The 22,133-nt window shown below is 40.9% G+C and overlaps 1 protein-coding gene and 1 long non-coding RNA gene across 2 annotated transcripts in view; one reads left to right on the forward strand and one right to left on the reverse strand.

Annotated features, from left to right (window-relative positions):
- On the forward strand, positions 1-3,036 carry LOC143837828 (uncharacterized). The gene is made up of 2 exons (XR_013231104.1): positions 1-303; positions 1,366-3,036. It is a non-coding gene; the product is annotated as an uncharacterized LOC143837828 (long non-coding RNA).
- SLC26A4 (solute carrier family 26 member 4) overlaps positions 2,743-22,133 on the reverse strand; it is a 27,374-nt gene continuing 7,983 nt past the window's right edge. Inside the window, exons 9-21 of the mRNA XM_077338170.1 lie at positions 20,461-20,608; positions 18,851-18,964; positions 17,605-17,682; positions 17,357-17,452; positions 14,779-14,885; positions 14,189-14,258; positions 12,976-13,068; positions 12,723-12,818; positions 11,611-11,841; positions 10,145-10,199; positions 7,612-7,757; positions 4,941-5,021; positions 2,743-3,842 (exon numbers count right to left, since the gene is read on the reverse strand). Coding sequence (XP_077194285.1) covers positions 3,819-3,842; positions 4,941-5,021; positions 7,612-7,757; positions 10,145-10,199; positions 11,611-11,841; positions 12,723-12,818; positions 12,976-13,068; positions 14,189-14,258; positions 14,779-14,885; positions 17,357-17,452; positions 17,605-17,682; positions 18,851-18,964; positions 20,461-20,608 — 1,339 coding nt within the window. The 3' untranslated portion in view covers positions 2,743-3,818. The remainder of the gene's footprint in view (positions 3,843-4,940; positions 5,022-7,611; positions 7,758-10,144; positions 10,200-11,610; positions 11,842-12,722; positions 12,819-12,975; positions 13,069-14,188; positions 14,259-14,778; positions 14,886-17,356; positions 17,453-17,604; positions 17,683-18,850; positions 18,965-20,460; positions 20,609-22,133) is intronic.

Below are 22,133 nucleotides of genomic sequence, written 5' to 3' on the forward strand. Positions count from 1 at the left end.
TCTTCCGGGATGATCTCCCGGAGCAACGCGTCGCTTTTAGCCAATCGCTGGCTTTATTAACACAAAAGCGATGGCGGAACCGCGGCCATAATATGAAATAGGATGAAAGATCCTGCAGTTAAGTCTGAAACCTACAAAATCTTGCAAATTCCGTAATGGCAGCCGTGTTACAGCCTATGCAGAATGAATGAAATGAGTGGGTTTAGTGCGCAGCAACAGGAGGTCCCTCAAGAGTAGGGTTGCCAATCTCCAGCCGGTGGCTGGCGACGTTCTGGCATTGCAACTGATCTTCGGGAGACAAAGGTCAGTTCCCCTAGAGAAAATGGCCACTTTGGTGCTGAGGCCCTTGCAGTCCTCACCCTCCCCTGGCTCTGTCTCCAAAATTTCGCAGTTTAGAGTTGGTAAGCCTAGTTAAGAAAATGAACAGGATTTTTTTATTACTACAGACGTGAGAGAAAAATTGGCACACAAGTGTATGGTGGAATGAAACCCTGTTAGTTTTAAAATCCAGATGAGAAACCCTATTGTCCATAGGTAGTAAGAGGAAAGATGGCTTTGTTGTTGTTGTTAGGTGCAAAGTCGTGTCCGACCCATCGCGACCCCATGGACAAGGTGGCTTTAAAGACTAGCAGTATCTCATTCCAGTATAAATGTTCAGGACTAGATCTCACCTCTTCAGATGCAATGAATAGATAATCCCCCTCCCTAAGATCTGCTTGGGAGGATCTACTGCACTGCATGTGAACAGAAGAGTTTGCTTTTATGCTCTGCTTTTCTCTACCTTAAGGAATCTCAAAGTGGCTTGCAATTGCCTACTCTTCCCCACAACAGAGGTAAGTGGGGCGGAGAGAGTACTGAGGAAACTCTAGCTGGCCCAAGGGCAGCCAGTAGGTTCATGTGGAGGAGTGGGGAATCAAGCCCAAATCTCCATTCCACACACATTGAATAATGCACTGTTGTGAGTGTCTGCTTCTCTTAACCACTCTAGAAGGATAAGCTTCTTATGAAACAAAACACTGTCTTTAAAGTGCCAAAAAGAATTCCCCACATTTCTTGTTGTGGCAAACTAGCAGTTCTGCCCTTAGAAAACTTTCCCAGGAATAAGCCTCGTTGAATGGACTTTGTCTAGATTAGTTGAGGATTGCACTATGACAGGATTACCCCTTGGAATTGACAGACCAGTAAAATTTTATTCCACCATGAACCTTCGTGACTACAGCCCAATTCTTCATAGGTCCTACATAAAAGATCTGCCTGCAAGGATCCAGTACATTGCATCTTAAGATAGTCCAGAAACACTTCTGCTGGATCAAAATATCTTGAGTCTTTAAAATGCCACTAAATTCCTGTTTATTTTTGCTGCAGGTGAATGACTGGACAATGTGCAAGCACCGGGTCATGTCTGACCCTTGGGGTGACGCCCTCTAGCGTTTTCATGGCAGACTCAATACAGGGTGGTTTGCCAGTGCCTTCCCCAGTCATTACCGTTTACCCCCCCTCGGAAAGATGGAAGGCCGAGTCAACCTTGAGCCGGCTGCTGGGATTGAACTCCCAGCCTCATGGGCAGAGCTTCAGACTGCATGTCTGCTGCCTTACCACTCTGCGCCATAAGAGGCTCTTCTAAGTATGTGTACATAGAAGCAAATTCCATTATTATTTTTATGCAAAATATTTATGCAACCTAACCCATCTACTCCTCTGGAAGGTTCAGTGTAGCACAGCAAACAGTACAGGCCTATACAGAGTTAGCAACACAAGTCAAAAAGTAAAGTGTCTTTTTTTAAGTGGAAGATCTGCCCCACTGAATTAAACAGAAGATATCACAGGCCCTGGCAAAATAAATGCAAGTCAATAATTAGGCATACAAAATTTTTTTTAAGGGCCATAGCTTTCCCCATCCTGGCCTCCATCTAGTGGAATGAGCTCCTGGAGGAGGTCAGAACCCTAATGGAGCTTAAACAGTTCCAAAGGGCCTGTAAAAATGGAGCTCTTCCGCCAGGCATTTGGTTGAAGTCAACCTGAATTCAATCACTTTCCATTGGCACCTGAACCTCCCATGAAAACTACCACCGATATGTCCATCCCATGGGGCCATCAGTATGTTATAGTTAAATGGATGTTCTCACCATGTTTGTTCCATTATTAGATTGTGTAGGGTTGGTGGAGGACTGCATATCCAGGGGGTATAAGTTGGGGCAGACACACCATGTCATTTTCTTCCAGCCATGTTTATACCTATGCCCCCCAGAGAGCAGTATGCTCTCTAAAACCAACAAACTAGTGATCCCTGGTGCCAGGGAAGGTCATCTGGCCTTCATGAGGGCCAGCACTTTCTCCATCCTTGCCTCCATCTTGTGGAATGAGCTCCCAGAAGAGATCAGGACCCTGCTAGAGTTAAAACAATTTTACAGGGCCAGCAAAATGGAGCTCTTCCACCAAGTCTTTGGTCAAGGCCAACGAACCAACTCGACCAACTAGAGCTCCCAGAAACCCCTCCCACCATAAACTGCACCCTGCAGAAGAGCTGAACCATGATGCAATCAATAACAGCACAGTTGTAGAGTTATAAAGTCACAACATTCTGCTGTTAAATGTCCTATTGTTGCAAGTTATACCATTAGTAATGTTATACATTCGCAATCATGATGTTTTCCTTGTATTGCATCACAAACTTCAATGTAAACTGCCTTGAGCCACAAAGGAGAGATGTATATTAAATTAATAAAATAAGTAAACAATAAATTATGCAAGACTGGTCAATTTCAGTTTAATTTATGCGAAGAAAATTGTTCTATTGTATCAGTAGAACAGAATCCCGTATTTTCAGTAATGACTTTTGTTCCATTTTTTTTTAAAGGTCAAAATGTGTGTTGCAAGATTTTATTTTTAATACAGATTTGCAGTGTACGCAGCCAATGACAATAATTATTCAATCTCCAAGTGAAGGAGCGGTTGACGTCTGAATACAAGGGCCAGGGGGCAACATCGGAGGAAGACCTTCACCTCTATGCTCCATTGATGAACTTCTAGAGGAACCAGTTGACCACTGTGTGAGACATGATGCTGGACTAGATGGACCCGTAGACTGATTCAGCAGGGCTATTCTTAGGTTCTTATGCTCTAAAGTAATTCTTACAGATTTCTGTTCATTATTTGTGAACTAAATCATTTCTAAGTTTTACCCCATGCATTTTAATGAAGACTTTTATGAAACCTTAATCATCCAGCGGAGAGTCTGCCCCCCCCCGACTCAGATTCCTACTATTAATTACTGCATTACTTATTGTCATAAATAGCCCTTTGTGGTGGTAGCACCAAAAGATACTCCTGAGAAATAACATTCTGCTTGATATTGTACAAATAAATCCTTAACCATCTTCCCTGGTTACATCAACAACTAGCTCGGGTTCTTGGGTGGCTATGGGTACAATCCTAATAACTGATTCCTGGGAATAGCCCACAGTGGATAAAGTGGAACTGACTTCCAACAGACTTGCATAGGGTTTCGCCCTGGATACACTGAAGTAAAACTGGACTGTAAATGCTGTTAAGCATGTGTATGCGATCAAAAGCTAATTGCTGGTTCTGCTACAGTAATGGTGATATGTAACCCATTTTTGCTGTATTTAATTTTGAGCAACTTTATCAAATAATTTTTAAATCAAGGATAGCATATGAAAAGATAAATTAGGTGAGTCTGCAGCATCTGTTGCATACAGTATGTTTTCTCCTAGTCCCAATGGTTCCAGTGATGAAGCATGAAATATTGTTGTGTGGCTTGTCCCACAGTCCACTGATATGAATTCTGTAATCTTCCATCATGAAGCAAGTCTGCGCATAGCCTAGTAATAAAAGTTTATAAGGGAAATCAGAATAATAAACTGTTGTTGAAATCATAATCTGTCTTTAAAAACAACCCTTCATAGAAAATAAGAGGCTGACTGAAACTTAGCGCATGTCAATATTATTAATTTATGTTACCTAGCATGCCTTCTCTCAAAGAATTCTGGAAAATGTACTTTGGTGAAAGTGCTGTAAATTCTCTGTTAGGGATCCACTACAGAACTGCAGTTCCCTGTTAAACCCACTGTAAGTGATGTCACATCTGTGGATGCATCTTTGGGAAGTTCTCCTTTAGCAGTTCCATAAAATGAATACAAGAGTGGCAGAAGTTCATGGGAGACTATTCTGAGCCCCGGAAAAGCTTACTAAAAAGACAGTACACAATTTGGGTGCAGGGATTGGGACACAACAAACTCTTGGGTCGTGGAAGGAGGGGACAATCTGGGAGGCCTGGGGATCCCCTGGAATTACAGCTCATCTTCAGACTACAAAGATCAGTTCTCCGGGAGAAAATGGATGCTTTGTAAGGGTGCTCTATGACACTGTACACCACTACCTCTGTCCTCTCCAGGCTCCATCCCCAGATTTCCAGGATTTTCATAATTTGAATCTGGTAAACCTATACCCTCCATTCCTTGCTGGTGGCTGGGGGGACCTGGCAACCCTACTCAAACACCACCCTCCGAAAGCTCCATCCCCAAATCTCCCAAGAATTTCAAAACCTACAATCCTACTGGAAGAGGATTTAACAATAATCTAGTTTGCTAATTGAGCTCCATACATTTGTCAACATAGAATGTGAGAACAGTAAAGGTAAAGGTATTCCCTGTGCAAGCACCGAGTCATGACTGAGCCTTGGGGTGATGCCCTCTAGTGTTTTCATGGCAGACTCAATACGGGGTGGTTTACCCCCCAGCAAGCTGGGTACTCATTTTACCAACCTCCAAAGGATGGAAGGCTGAGTCGACCTTGAGCCGGCTGCTGGGATTGAACTCCCAGCCTCATGGGCAGAGCTTTCAGACATTTCTGCTGCCTTACCATTCTGCACCACAAGAGGCTCTTGTGAGAACAGTAAAAAATACTAAATAAAACCATACCTCTTCTTGAACATCAAGTTCTTCATCCTGATTTGTTTCTGTGAATCCAATTGGTTCTTTTGACTCTTGCATTAGTGAAATCTGTTCCAAAAAGTTGAGAGATGTCATGAAGAAATTTATTATAAAATAGTCAATAGGGCTACACTAAACATAGTGGGATTTATCAAGCTTAGTTGTTCTATACTTAACAATGTTCTGATATATACTTGGAACTGATTTGTAATTTTTATTTTTAAAGTAGATATCAGTTTCTTCAATATTAATGTATTAGATAGATACTAACCCCAGTAAAACTGATGGTACAGGCATTAATGGGACATTTTCCATCACTTCATAATATGCTAGATAGAAAGAGGTTTTCTGCAGTAAAAAGGAGATTAAGAGTTTCCTTTGACCTCTCAGAAAGGCTATGCTGGGGATAATGAGACTTACATGGACAAAAGCCATGTTAAGCAGGGGCTGTAGTAAGGAAAGGTAAGACTGAATGCAAACGCTGACTGGTTCTACTCCAATGTTTCAATATCTGCTACAGAGATTCGTTATTTGTAAATAACATGTTTTCTGTTAAATATAGAAGCAGGAATAAAGACATTCAGGATATTGTATTAAATACAAATTTGAGTTGGGGGAGGAGAGTTACCAGGATTGAATACATGATCTAGGAAGATAGAAACTGACAATTTAGGATAAGGCTAGACAAATTATTGTACCATGTAAGGTAAAGGTAAAGGTATCCCCTGTGCAAGCACCGAGTCATGTCTGACCCTTGGGGTGACGCCCTCTAGTGTTTTCATGGCAGACTCAATACGGGGTGGTTTGCCAGTGCCTTCCCCAGTCATTACCGTTTACCCCCCAGCAAGCTGGGTACTCATTTTACCGACCTCGGAAGGATGGAAGGCTGAGTCAACCTTGAGCCGGCTGCTGGGATTGAACTCCCAACCTCATGGGCAAAGCTTTCAGGTGGCTGCCTTACCACTCTGCGCCACAAGAGGCTCTATTTTACCATGTAGGTACTGCTAAAATGGAATAGTAGTTAAATTATACATCTTTGCTCTCTTGCAAATTTCTTATTACTAAAAGCATGGAGCATAACAGCCAATTAATTATGTCTCACTGATTTCAGTAAAAGAGATTTATGAATGTGTTTTAACTAACCAATGCAAATCAATGAAGCTTTAAAGTGTCTAACTTCAGCTAGGTCACACCCATAGTTTCTCTTTCCTTATTATCTAACAGATGACATGACATTCAGGTGTTGGCATATACATAAAGTTTCTAAAGATGAGAATAATTGATAAAGTCTCCGGCAATTGATATTGTAGGCAGAATCATATCCACAGAATGGATTTATGCTTAAATTATTAGATCATTTATTCCCAAAGTCCTTTAGAAATGACCACTTTGAAGTTAGCATAAAATAAGTAACACCAAATTTTCAATTCAGTCCTGTGCATTGTACCTCCTGTTCTAATATGCACATCAGAGTGTTATGATTCAGAACTGAAGGATTCATTGTAATTGAATCCAGGAATCTTGACAGAAACTATTCATATAGCAGCCAGCAATAATACAAAAAAATTGCTAGAGTGATTGTGGATATTTTATTTACAAAATTTATACTCTGCCTTTTTGTACTCATCAGCACTACCAAGGCAGCTAACAGATTAAAAACATAAAAATAAAACCCAGGCTAAAATACACATAAGGTAAAGGTAAAGGTATCCCCTGTGCAAGCACCGAGTCATGTCTGACCCTTGGGGTGACGCCCTCCAGCGTTTTCATGGCAGACTCAATACGGGGTGGTTTGCCAGTGCCTTCCCCAGTCATTACCGTTTACCCCCCAGCAAGCTGGGTACTCATTTTACCGACCTCGGAAGGATGGAAGGCTGAGTCAACCTTGAGCCGGCTGCTGGGATTGAACTCCCAGCCTCATGGGCAAAGCTTTCAGACGGCTGCCTTACCACTCTGCGCCACAAGAGGCTCGTAAAATACACATACAAAAACATAAATACAATTAAAACATAGGGGAGGAAGAGGGATCCCTGAGAGAACATCAGATGAAATTAACAATCTTTGCCCATTGTTAAAAGATGGCAACAGGGTTAATAGATAGAATCTAAGAAAGAAAGAAATTGGGGGGAGGATCTCATACATAATTTTACACATATATACAAAATTGTATGTAACTGGGAAAGTAAAGGTCAGTAGAAAGGTAACATTTTAGAAGAAGAGTTGGTTTTATATGCTGTTTTTCTCTACCAGAAGGAGTCTCAAAGCAGCTTACAATCATCTTCCCTTTCTTCCCCCAGCAACAGACATCCTGTGAGGTGGGTGAGGCTGAGAGAGCCCTGGCATTACTGCTTGGTCAGAACAGCTCTATCAGGGCCAAGGTCACCCAGCTGGCTGCATGTGGGGAGCGCGGAATCAAACCCAGCTTCCAGATTAGAAACCGCCACTCTTAACCACTACACCAAGCTAGCATTTGTAAGGATTATCATAAGTGATTGTGCTATACTGGAGAAGACAGACCAGTTGAATGACCTGTTATTATGACAAATATTTGATCATACATTGTTTTGTATATTTTTAATTAAAAAGTATATATATTTAAAAATAAAACAAAACAAAATATGTGCATATTAAAAAAAAACTGTCTATGTAGTGCACCTACCTTTTCAAGTATAGGGTCCTGGGTGTCTCTGTGAACGATCTGACTCTGTATGTGGAGGACAGCGTCATGGACAGTCAAGAAAAATATATCTTTTTGGATCATTCCATCAAAGAAGGCACAGAGTTCCAGCGTTTTCATAATGTGGTCTGAAAACGAAAAGATGAGAATAAACATTCTAAACAGGTTTTATCTTCCATCACTTTCCCAAACATATAATGAATAAGACTTTTTTCTGATGTAATTTGTATTTCAAAAGATATATTGCCTATGATGTCATTGGTACAAAGATACAGGGACCTGATCTGGGACACGGAACACATACATGTCAGGAGGTCTTCCCTGTCTTGAAATTCAAGAACAGGTGCTTAATAAGGAATACCGATTGGTTTTGAGTTTACAGAGAGCTCTTCCTAAAATGCCATGCACATTAAGATACTAACAGCGCAATTCTAAGTTGGTCTACTGAGAATCCTATGCAGGTCTCTTCAGTAGCGTCTCACAGAAATGGGTGGGGCTGTTCAGGGTTTGCCAGGGAATGCTTATAAACTTAGTAGTAAGTTTGCAGACAGAAATACACAGATCTCTGTTTCCTACATAAAGCTAGGAGAACCAATATGACATGCTGGTTGGAGTGCTACCCACCTGTGACATTCTTTCATTGGTAGGTGGGGAGCAGTATGAATGACCCATTCTGTTGACTATACTGACTCACTATGTATAAAGCACCTTAAGTATTCCTCCCACCTTAGTGAAATTTTTCCTGTCCATCCTCTGCCCCTCCCCAGCACAAGTAATCCCAGGGATCCTGTCCCCCCTCAGAAAATACATTTCCCCACCAAATAAGATCAGCAACTTTTTTTTCTGCAGCCCTAGAAGCATTTTTGTGTGTGAAGCAGGGTTTCTTCCCCACATAGAGAGGCCCACAGCAAAACATACACATATAATATGAGCTCCCCAAAGAACTGAAGTCACCATCCTCAACACTGCTCCATCTACCACAAAGATCATGAACCCTCTACAACAGTTACCTGTCAATAACCAGAACTCCTTTAAAAGCCCTTCCCGCCTTCCGTGTGATTCATCCACACCAACAGACTCTCCTCCAAATCTCAAATTTGTTCTCACTGACCACTCCTTTATTTGCATCTCAGTCCTGCTTAGATACCTGACTTTCTACAAAGACATAAATACACTCCATGGTGGTGAGGTTCAAGCATGGGGATGAACAACTGGGAGATCCAGGTTCATAAACCCCCATTTGCTGTAGAAGTTGCTGGGTGACTTTGGGCCTCTCACGCTCTCAGCCTAGCATCTGCTTTCCAAGTGCAGTTCTCCAGATTAGATTCTGCCGCTCTTAACCACTACATTTCTGCCCACCATTTGGCATTTGCTTTAAGCAGCTCCAAAGGCATCAGGTCAGGTTCTGGTGCCTTGCCAGATTTCATCTGAAATAATAAAAATTTAATTTCCAATAGTGTGACAAGGGCCATTTCTCAGGCTTTGGAGCAAGGACCATCTGGGCAGGGATACTTTCAGCAGATGGTGCTGCAGTTAAGACCTTGAAATGTGCCTCCCAACAATTAGCAGAGATTTACATTGCATTTATGTTGCAGCAGGAATATCCATTTGAGTATGCCTTTATCATTCCTAATACCTGTTTCCATCAGCAGCTCCCCACCACCTTCACATATACTTCCTCGTCTCCTCTCAGGTTTCCCCCTGCTTGGTATATGTTACCTTGCCTACAGCCAGTTCTGCAGGTCAGATTGAAGCTGGCCTAGGGGAGGGGCTTTGTTAGCTTTTAGTTTTTATAATGTTTTGATGTTTTAATGGTTGTATAATTTGTTTAACCTACTGCAGTAAACCACCTGAGCTTGCTAGTGAAGAGGGGAGGTATGTAAGCCAAATCATCATAAATAAATACATAAATTCTCCAAACCACCCTAATTCCTCCCTTCTTTTTCCTTCCCCCCCTCCAACATTGGAACACAGAAAGAGTGAGAGAGGTGGACAGAGGAAAAGGTGGCGGTGGCAACATTGGCAAAGGTGACTTCTGCTGCGGAAGCGATGGAGGGGGCCCACTGCACATGGGGACTGATGGGGAAGCCGCGACCTCTAGCCTCTAACAGGAGGAAAAGAAGGACATGGTGGCTGAATGTGCCCAGTGTGGCCCAACTGAGAACAAGAGGAATGGTGTGTGTGTGTGGGGGGGGGATGTCCAGTAGCTGACCTGAAACAGGTATTTTCTCTGCTATTGCCCCAGCCGTTGCCACCTTCCTGTTTGCTTGCAAACTGGATAACAGACCTGGTCTGGCCAGTTCCACCCCTGGGCCATATGTTTGACATACTTGCAGTACATATTATACCTGTTAATAGTTTTCCAAGGTAAAGATATTTCCTTAACTCACAACTGAAGTTCCTTTTTAAGGTGTTCAGCCTGAGACCCTCTGAATTTACTCTGCTATTAAGCTATGGCTTCTCCCTTCCACTTTACACTTACTAACAGATGCTTCCCATTAGCAACAATATTTACCTAAATGTGATGCAATGTATACTCGCACATCAATCCTCTCAAATTCTTTGACAATCTGAAAAGGAAAGGTTTGGGCTGGAATTAATTTTTGCATGTAGATTAACACTGCAGTGAAGTTACAGTCCATTGGCTTGTTTTGAAAGCTGATGTTAGGAAACTTTAATTGAGAAATAAGGTTACCAACTCCAGGTTAGGAAATACTTGGAAATTATAGGGTGGAGCTTAGGAGCGTAGCAAGGGGAAGATACTCAGCAGGATAATACAACGCTGTCCACCTTCCAGGGTAGCCATTTTCTCCAGGAGAAATGAAATAAATGTTTTAAATAAATGAGATATAAGCAATTTATGGAGATCAGTTAAAATTTGGGGAAATCTTCAGCCCCTACCTGTAAGTTGGCAACCCAATGGAATGAGTTGCAGTACTGCATATTGATGTTATATGATAGGTCAATGACAAATATATTAATCAATTATCTGAATCCTATAGGTTTGACGCCAATGATACAAATTGTTTGATCCAGTTTTATTGGAGGGAGCAGGCAAAGACACAATGCAACCTTTTGCAAAGTTAACCCTAGTTACACTAGGATAAACTCATGGATTTTCATGGGTTTAGACTGGAGTAACTATGCATAAGATTGTACTAGTGTTTTGAGGTTGTTTCATAGCGTTAAGAACTTCATCTAAATAGAAATGATGATGATAAATATATTAGTTTCACATTTTGCATCGATTAACACCACTGGTGCTTGTGACAGGACAGACCACCACAAAAATGGAGGCTTTCACCCGTCTCAGTTAAATCTGGCAACTAACAAATTACACATTAAAGAAGTCACAAAAGTACATACTAGCCCAAAACAAACCACAAGAAAATATTTCTTTCTCTTTAACTTCTTTGCCCACAGTGCAAGCAGTGTTGCCATTTTGCACTGCAAAATGTTTGTAGACAAAGTATTAAACCTAACAGCCCATCAGGGATAGGAACTAACCTTTTCCCCCTCTCTTACCCTGGTAGACCTTCCTAATTGGGGAAAGTACCCCCTTGAGTCATGAGACCCATATTCATATAGGTCAGGTAGTTGCAGTGGGAAGGAGGAAAGGGATGATATCACCCTTCCTGGCTTTTCCATCAGCAGACATCCATTGATGGAAGAGGAAGAAGGAAGCAATCTTGTTGCAGCTCAACAACCTGCATGTGTCTTATCCACGCATTCCTTGTGATCCTGGAAATGAGCTTTCCCAGGGTCAAAAATGGATGCCACTGAGTGTGAAAAGCAGGGGATCCAACTCAGTCTGGATCCAACTCAGACTGTGCACATGGAAAGATATGTACACGTTCAGAATTACCTTGTTTCCAGCTCAAATTTGCCTTGCCCCTACATGTTCATAAATGTCCTTGTAATTTAATAAATACCAATACTTAGAAACATTTAACAATCATCAACATGATAAATCACTCTTACCGTTTTCATAGCTCTCACTGCTACTACATCCATGAAGGATACAGCTCCAAAGTCAAAAATGAGACTGTGAACAGGCACTTTAGGGACATTAACTTTCACAGGGAGGTCTGAATTCCAGTCCACTTGGATTTCTACTTCTTTAGTTGGAATGTCAAGCTCTGAAGGATCTTCTGGGTCTTCATCAGGTTCAAAAGCTTCGTTAGCAGTGCCAGAATCACTAATTATGCCATTCTAGTGGGGATATATGCATTTATATATTTAGCACAACACTTATTAATAAAGGAACAAACAACTCCTTCCAAGATGAAAAGCAGTATACACACAGGTATGTGTGATAGGCAGAGTTCTTCAGAAAGTCTTCTTTTACAGCACAAGTTTCCCAACCCAATCTGACCCTTCACTTCTCATCTAGGAACTCAGTTTCCTCACGTTGCTATGGCCATTAGTAATTTATGAGCTGGCCTTTGGTGGGGGGTGACTCAGAAATCCAGCCCCACCATTCAAATCTCCCTCTCCCAGTATTCTCTATGTTTGAGCAGACTGATTTCTCCTCCACTCCCACGTTCCCCTTTTAACTAACATGCCACTGCTCTGTTTTCCATCCTGGAAACATTTCCAGGTCTTACCAAGCCATATGCATTGCTTCCCCCTTCCTTTTTCTTTTGGTTAATTTGGTTACAAAAGGAGTCCATGAATATTACAGGGAGAGGGGAACCTATAATTCTGCTGTTGTCATTCACACGCAATCCCATCCTCTTTGCTGCTGAACACAGTGTGGTGGAGGCAACCATTCTCCAAGGGGCCCTTCCTCCAACTTAAGTGGTGTTTTCCCAATGAGGAAGCCACACTTTGGAAGGAACCTCCTTTGACAGAATAAAGGCTTCAAACTTGAGCCAAAAGGAAAAATGGGGTATAAATATTTTCATTCACTCAGTCAGCTCAATGGGGTGGTAAAATTGGTGGCATAAACCCCACCAATTGCTGTATTCTTCATTTTAAACTAAAATAGAAAAGCAGATCCCATAAATATGTTTGAATAAGAACTCTCACCTATATTTCAGGTCATGACAAACCCTTAATTACTGAATGGAGAGGGAAGATTAATACTTTACCTTTGTTGCTTTTAATTTCCCCTTCTTAATTAGCTTCTGTATTTTTCTTAGCGCTTTAAGCCTCTTGTTATATACTCGAACTGCATCGAATCCCACCTGGAGAATGAATAATTGAACAAAATAATACTCAATTTGTCTTCCAAAGAATAAATATACTGGCTACAATCCAATTACATCAATGGGCTTAAATGAACTGTATTGGATTGAGGGCATGAAAAATAGAAAATGTATAGAATTATCACAGGTTACTCACAGAAGATCTGACACTGCTTCTCAAGCCATCAATGTTAGCATAAAAAATAGGACTTGAAAATCTGACAATCTTCACTCCTTCCGGTTCAAGCACCTGTTGTGAAAATCATTTCATATTGAAACAAGCATACTGTATAGGAATATGAATATATATATATATATACACATACACACACACACACAGTATGCTTGTTTCTATTTTTCATGGGTCTGTGATGGGTTACAAAGTCCACCATCCCACAGTAAAACTGGCCCATCTGCAGAAAGACTTTAATAATTTGCTATCATTATTGAACAACAAAAGCCATTATAGTGGAAGTATTAAGATGAAAATTGCATTATAGTGGAAGTATTAAGATGGAAATTAAGATGGAACTCTCTTTACAAGGCTATAATCAGAAACTGACAAAGTTCATCTCACTGGGACCAGATTGGCAATTTGAATGGTTTCATTCATTCATTGATTCATTCATTCATTCGTTCAGTTCGTTATTTTTTATTTATTCCCTGCCACTCGCTAGCCGGCTCATGGCGGGTTACAGCGTCTTATAAAATCCCCATTAAAACACCCATTAAAAGACATAAAACCCCAACATGACGGAAAACCCACTCCCGACCCCCACTACTAGCGGGGTGGAGAAGGAGGTCTGATAATGTACTACTCAAACACCGGGGGGGGGGGGCGGGCATCGATCTACGTCACCAGCCCCAGCCTCAACCATAGACCTGGCAGAAGAGCTCCGTCTTACAGGCCCTGCGGAACACTGAAAGATCTCGCAGGGCCCGCAGCTCACCCAGGAGCTCATTCCACCAGGTAGGGGCCAAGAGTGAAAAGGCCCTGGCCCTGGTTGAGGTTAGGTGCACTTTCCTGGGGCTAGAGTCCAGGGATGAAGGGCAGGAGCTGCAGGGGCCTTATTCCAACTTGGACAGCCGGCCATGTTCCACCGCCCCAGGCTGTTTCACTAATATATAGAGGAGCCATGGATAAGGATTAGCTAACTGTATAGATTTGCTCTCAGAGGCAAAGGCTCACAGCATGAACTATGTGGCCTGACATGCTTCACCATGCAATAACCCTCTGACAGTAATTGTAATTTGTCCTACTTTTCTCTTTGTTAGAAACTGAAGATAATTCTGTGTTGTAAACTTCCACCAAATCCTCAAAAGCAACACTACAAAACTTCTTGTTACATGATAACTTGAGAAAATCTTACATTTTTGTATCTGGTGACCTTTTTATATATATCTGTGCCAGGAACATTGCCAAGGCTTCCCCAAGAGGGACTAGAGGGGAAAAAAACATATGTGAATGTACATAGCCAAATGTTAAATAAATGAAAAATAAAGAATGGCTCATTGCAAGTAAATGTTGGTGAAGTTTCTCTTACAGCACAATCCTGACTGCTGGTATAAGTGAAGTTTATGCTGGTGTAAGGGCCACTTAAGCTGGCTCAGGGCACTAACAATACTCCACCCCTCAGTACCACTGTGGTCCCAGCACACAAGCAGAAATCTCTGCTCTGGTGGAAAACAGGACCATGTCCTCTCCCAGTGGTGCTAAGTGCCCCTCTGTGTTCTGCCCACCACCAGGGTGCATGCACACTCACTCCAAGTGTGTACAGCAGGAAGCTGTTGGACTATGTGCCATGCTTTGTACCCTGCCTCATGAGTTGTGAGGTAACTTGCAGAAAGCATTTGTAGTGCAGGGGAGGCCATAATTGGGTGCTGCAGAAGGAACACCCATTACAGGGGAGAGTGCTTATTGGGTGCACCCTTAGTTCATTTCCTGAATTCATGGACTTACAACTGAACTCTCAGTACAACTGTCAATAGTGCAAACACCAGACCAGCAAGTAGTCCCAAATCAAGTCCAAGAATGATGGACGCTATGCAGGTGAAGACCCAGATCATCTGGAAAAGAAATGGCAACAAAAGGCTTGATACCCTTCATAAACATTGCAGTTGAAGGTCTCATTTTCACAGACACAGTAAATCTATGTCTGGATTGCACCACTTCAAACTGCAGACCTACATATGATTGAAATCTCTTCCATACCGGAAGGGAAAAAAACCCTTTCATACAGAAAGCTAACAGGTCCGTGACACATTAGTTTTCTCATATAGGGAAGTTTTCTATATGGAGGAAAACCTCCATCATGAACCCTCACCTCCAGTATGAAGCTGTATTGTGCAAATACAGTGAGAACTAAGGTAGGCACTTCATGAGGCTACTTAGAGAATAAGCCAGAAGCCTTTAAAAATTATCTGCTTTGGTCTTTTGAACACTTGGGCATTCTGTTGATCTCTGGATCAGAAAGCCATTGTCATAAACAAGAGTTCCATGTTTTACATTTTTTTCATTCAGCATATTATATTTTGTCAGTATCTTGATAATCCCAGTAATACATTAATAATTAAATGAAACATGTTGCCTTGGATTCTTCTGAGAAAATATGTAAAAATACACATCTACTGACTAGTGATATTTCCATGCTGGTTTCCTGATACATGGATATTTATTGACATAATGCATTCAATGGACTGCATTGAACCAGATGGATGCATGTTTAAGTATTTATGTGGATGAAAAAAGTTCCCAGCTAAGAATACTGGCACAATAGATGAACTCAAGTAGAACTTATCTGAGAGCTATTATAGTTCGATATATATTGCAAAATATATGCATCTCTCAATAATGATGCCTATTACATTTTCATCCTGCCACCCCTTTATGGAGTTCAAGGAGGGATAAGCAGTCCTCCCCTCCTCCATTATGTCCCCATAAAAACAGTCAGATAGTTTTCTTTCCCAATATAACCTATCAAACAGAAGGCACTTGCATAGCCAGAGTTCAAGAATGATGCAGCAAAACCTCAGGAACACAGAGATTGAGAGTAGGAATCTCGGTGCCAGTTACAGAATTTCAAGACTGAACTTCTGTTTCTCTTTCTGTTTTAAGAGGTGCATTTTTTTACTATGGCCCTTGCAAGTGTTCTCTGTCATTTCAAGTTACTTTTCCAAGTCCAAAGCTCTGCTGCCATTAGACAGGATACTATGGCAAACTCCATAAACTGACTTTTTTAGCTTAAGACACATGGCCTCAAGGTTCTCATATACCTCCAAGCAGATTGGGTTTGTGAAGCGAGAAAGTAAATCTAGTGACTCAGCAGTAGGCACTCTTTCAGGAAAACAACCACTAGCGTCAGCCAGCGGTGCTTCAAGTTTCTATCTGGCCACTAGCACAGTTTCTGAGATAAAGGAATTTTCTTGGAGTGGACCCTCCAGGATAATTGAGGGCAATGGCCACTTTGGAAGGTGAATATGACATTAAATCCCCCGCTGACGTTCCTCCCCTCCCCAAACCCCAACCACATCAGGATCCACCTCCAAAATCACCAGCTGCTTCCCAACCTGGACCAGATAACCCTAATGCATACGCATATGAGCATTATTGGGATATGTGTACAGGAGATGTATTCTTGTAGCACTTCAGAGACTTAATATTGAATCCAGCACCAGCATTAATGAACCAGAGCTTAATTCGTCAAGTGCATGAAGTGTACAACCGTTAGGCTGATGCATTTATATTAAAGGTTATGAGCAAAAGAAATATGGTAGGAGAAAAGATATTACAAAGAAGGGCAAGATGCAATGAAAAGTAGTCTGGAGATGAGTTGTAATTTTGGGAGATCACCAGGCCCAATCCTACATTGCATCAGTCTACAAAGGTTCAGAGGTTATGGACTAGTTTTCCTAAAACATGCCTTTATAATTGCTTCTTGCAAGTTAAAAAACCTATTGTGAAGCTGTAGTATTGAATGCCCAAAAGGCAGGCAATTAAGAACAGATTAATGCAAAATAAAATAAAAGTATCACTTAGCTCCTACTGTAGTGTCTTGTACTTTTAGAACCAAACTGTCTGCATTAGGGTACATCATAGCGGGCAATTTTTTGTTTGCATTATTTTCCAATTCTATAACCCTAGGAGAGCCAGCTTTGTGTAGTAATTAGGAGCGTGGATTTCTAATCTGGTGAGCCGGGTTTGATTCCTTGCTCCTTCTCCACATGCAGCCAGCTGGGTGACCTTGGCCTCGCCACAGCACTAGTATAGTAAAACTGTTCTGAACAGTATCAGGGCTCTCACCTCCCTCACAGGGTGTCTGTTGTGGGGAGAGGAAAGGGAAGGTGATTGTAAGCCGCTTTCAAACTCCTTTGGGTAGAGAAAAGCAGCATATAAGAACTAACTCTTCTTCTTCTATTGCGTTGCCTATTAGAAGTCTTTGCAAGTTGACTGAAATTGTTCTTATATTCTGTAATCCATTTAGTAACCTGCCTCATAGATCAAGCACATCTCTTTAAAAACAAAACATTAAAGGACTTACAGCATCTGACTTGCTCTCCCTCCACAATCGGGGCACATCTAACACCTGCATGAACATCCCCTTCAAGTTGGCAATGACAACTGCTGCTAACACAGACTGCAATGAGAAAAAAGAGTAATTAGTTATATTATTCCAGGAAGACACCAACACTGTCTGTGTGGGGGTTTGATTGGGGGTGAGGGGGAAGCTAGTTGTTGGAAGGAAGAGTGCAAATATGTAAACAATAAGAAACTCAGTCACAAAAATACCTTTTGTAAAGGTTCCAGCAGTTTGCCCAAGGCTACAATGGCAATCAGTACAATTCCAGCAGAAATTATGCCAGCAACCTGAGAAGGAGATGGTTTAGATGATTAATCAAACAGATTTCCTATTAGCTGTATTTACATGGTCATAATTCATAGTTTCACTGCCTTTACTAGGCTAGTTTGGTTTTTCATGAATATTACTTTTTAATTTCATGGACAAATACAGAAATAAATTAGTAACAATACACGCAAATGTCACAGTGCTAATGAAGAAGCCAGGGACTGGATTGAAATAAATGAATGTTTGTGTTCATGTACCCTATTCAGACAGACTGACACATGAATTTCCCACCTGTGATCACGTTCTTTCTTTTTCAGTCTTGATTTAATATGGAGATGGTAATCAGGTCATCTGAGCTCTCCCACAAAAGCCTGCACAAGCTATCATTTTAAAAAGAACCTCTGGATCTAATACACTCAGGTGGCATCCTGGTCTTTTCCGATGACTGTCTCAAGGTTTCCATGTTTATTTATTTTATTTATTTATTTATTAGATTTATTCCTTGCCTCTCCCTGTAGGTCCGAGGCGAGTTAAAAAGGTGCTCCAGGTGAGGCATGAACTCACAACCTCAACATGTTTTATCAGCTAACCAAAATGTCACAAACCACCAAGCAAGCTTTCAGATTCTCACTGTTCTTGCTCTTTGCTTTTCTTATCTTGTTTTATCCTGGTAAAATACATTATATTGCCAACATGTATTTGCTGGATCAGACAAGTGATTCATCAAGTCAAGTATCCTGTTCCACGATGTGGACAACTAATTGCCCTGGAGAGCCAACCAGAGGCACATAGCCTTCTCCTGAAGGTATACAGCAATTGGCATTAAGCATCATAGTTACTAGCCATGGATGGACCTATCCTCCAGGACTTTGTCCAATCCCCTTTTAAAGCCACCTGTTGTAATGGAATTGCATCTACCATCAGTGAATGCCACAATTTATAGTGCAGTGCTAAGCATTTTACTTCAATGGAGTTAAGTAATTTATTATACTAATTATTTGTTAAGTGAATAAGTACTTCAAGAACCTTTTCACATTTTGTGACAGATAAGTTAGAAACTGGAATCAAGGAAGGCAACAAGTTGTTTCACTGTTAATAAATGCCAGATAAAATCTCTAATGGGAAAATTTTATAGTAATATGGGAATCAGAATGATCTTTAATGGTAATTATCAACTGAGGAAATTACCTGGGTTTTCCCACCAGTGCTTTCCTGGACTGCTGTGCGAGACAGTGCTGTTGTAGCAACAAAGCATGAAAAAGCTCCTGAAAAAATATTGCTTATCCCAAAGGCAATAAACTCCTGAAAGATTAAATAAATGGTATAAACAAAATTTTCTTAAAAAAATAACACATCTCTATATGACAAGTCATTATTATTTACTTAGGGAATTTTTATAAGCTAGAAAAAACTGGTGGGGAGCAAAACCAAAACAAAAAATTGAACCAGTGTATTATGTAATACAAAGGAAGAGTAGGAATATATCAAGAGTGAAATATCTCAGTATACATACAACCATGTTAATGTCACATGGAAACTTTGTAAGATTTCAGAACTCTACCAATTCAGGTTGTAATATGCATTATTATATACTTTCCAGAGAAGAAGCCCCATTTATTAGAATAGAACTGAGTAGATCTGCTTAGAGTCATTCCCAGTGCTTCCCAAGGGCTTGATAATGTATCTATTCTAAGCAGAATTTCACCCTTTGAAGCCCACTGACTTTAACTGACTCCAGTTTAAGTCCAGTAACACCTTTCTCAACGTCTCAAAGGTGTCAACTGGATTCAGACTTTGTTCTGCTGCCAACACAGCTACTCACCTGAATCTATCTTCAACCGCATCTGTTTAAGATGACACTGTAAAATAGTACTACGTATAACAGTTGTAGAGCCTCTTGTGGCGCAGAGTGGTAAGGCAGCTGTCTGAAAGCTTTGCCCATAAGGCTGGGAGTTCAATCCCAGCAGCCGGCTCAAGGTTGACTCAGCCTTCCATCCTTCCGAGGTCGGTAAAATGAGTACCCAGCTTGCTGGGGGGTAAACGGTCATGACTGGGGAAGGCACTGGCAAACCACCCCGTATTGAGTCTGCCATGAAAACGCTAGAGGGCGTCACCCCAAGGGTCAGACATGACTCGGTGCTTGCACAGGGGATACCTTTACCTTTACCTTATAACAGTTGTAAAGAGAAAATGTCAGCTGTATTGTACATACTCATGCTATTTATTTTAATCCTGAGATTAGATCCATATATGACGGCCCAAAATGGCTTCCCATGTCAAGTTTCCCCTTTTCTAGTGATGGGTCTCACGTGGCATGATACTGTCCTCCCACAACAGCAGTCAGAGTAATGTCATACTTTTTCATATCTAGTACTCTCTCTTCCTGCCCTGTCTTTTAATTGCTGAGTCTATATTTTTATATATGAATTTTACTGTTTGTTTTAAATTGATTTTATTATTATTTTATAATGTTCTGACAACCCAATTCAGACAGAAAGGCAGAATATAAATGCTGTAAATAAATAAATAAATAAATAAATTTATTAGGAAGAAGATGGGACCTGGGGGAGAAAATGTCATTTTCAGAAATGGCACTAAATTTTGTTCTTTCTAGTTCTGCCATTAGCCATCTCTGTGACATCACTCACTGTTAAATTATTGAATGAAGTTTATTTTTCTCCATATATCATATAAATAATTTTAATTGCAAAATGTATGCAATACACAGATAAATTAATAATATATTTTCCCCACAGATAAATTAGCTTTATTTAGAAAGGCTCTCTAAAACTACATACCTGATTTCCGTCAATAGCATAGTCATATTTAGTTGCATATACTTTGCCTACAGAGACAGCTATTGCGTACGCAACAATAGCGATGGAAAAGGCAGAGGCCATCATATCGCCAAACATACTGACAGTTGGAGGTGCAGGAGGCAAGAATCTAAAAATATTAAATAAGTATATATATATATGTGTCTACTGATGTGTGGGCACTCTACAAATACTAATTAGAACACACCGTTTGATTTACTTAACTTGTTAATTATTATATTTCTTTATTTCACAAGGGAACAAATGCAATTTAAGGAAAAATATGTCCCGTCAATCCCCTCCACAAACTGCATAGACTACACATTATAAAAAACCTTTACTGCAGAAATAATGGTTCTCTTTTCTGCTTTTAGATGAAAGTCATGCAACACAATCTCTTTTACCATGAAAGATATGTGCTTGATAAACAGTGGCATACCCACCCCATTTGGTGCCTGGGGTAAGTGGGTGGGTGGGGTTTGGTGATGTGGAGAGGGGGGCAGGGATAGTACTTTGCAGAGAAATGCCTGCCTCTAAACTGACTCCTTCAATGCTCAATGTCCCTTCACCCCCACCAAGGGGGCGTCCATCAAGGGAAAGCCCACACCAATGTTTCCATCAGAAGGAAGGACACAGGGGTGTGTATGGGCAGTCACTGGGCATTACACCATTGTGAGCAGCAGCCCAGCCCAAACAGTGCATGTGCCACTGAATCATTGTCCATTGGGAAACATGGCTCCAACCATCTGCGGGGGCTTGACAAGATCCAGTGCATCCCCATCAAGTATGGCACCCAGAGCATGATCCCTGGAAACTATACTATAAATACAGCCATATTCAGTTGTTACAATTTGGTGATCCAACTGAATCATAAGACTGAACAATGCACGAACCTCTTGATTCTCCCTCTTTGTGTAAACAGGGCTATGCACACATTTCCCCACTATGGTACAGATTTTTGTTCATATGTGGTTACACATACAGATACTAGAAAATATTTCCTTTGCCCTGTACACATAAAATAACAATTACACAGATCAGGAGAATTGTGGGTAGCACACTCTCCTGTTATGTGAAACTGAAGCACCAAAATTGTAATGACTGAATAGTATTTAGTAGGAACAACAGTGGAATAGTACCTGTCTGTTTCCACTCTCTACACATTTTTATGTTATTGTCAAGGCATGCACATATTTAGAGATCCACATGCTTATACCCAACAGTACATGATCTTTGCTCCAGAAATAACAAAAATGGAGAATCCTTCTCTATTTCCCTTTTCTTCTGAGAGTCACTTCACGCTTGATATTTTGGCAGCACTCATAAGGAAATAACATATTGATCTGTATACACCTTCAATGTGAATACTATACATGATTCAGTTTTGCTCTATGTATTTTGCTAACTGCACTAAAAAAAGCCCTGCTTAATCTTTATGCTTAACTTCACATATAGGTAAACATGATTCCCAACACTCTTTTATGAAAATGTTATATGTTCAGCAGCCTTATTATTGTCATTAATGGTAAAACATTAGAGTTGGCTTTCATGAAACCCTGGGATTTCTTGACAGCCCTTGAAGGGTTTCCTGAATTGGTGGGAATTATTTTTAATTTATTAAACATTTAAACCTCTCCCCAAATGGCCAATGATAC

The sequence above is a fragment of the Paroedura picta genome, chromosome 5 (assembly GCF_049243985.1).
Source record: "Paroedura picta isolate Pp20150507F chromosome 5, Ppicta_v3.0, whole genome shotgun sequence".
Lineage (NCBI taxonomy): Eukaryota > Metazoa > Chordata > Lepidosauria > Squamata > Gekkonidae > Paroedura > Paroedura picta.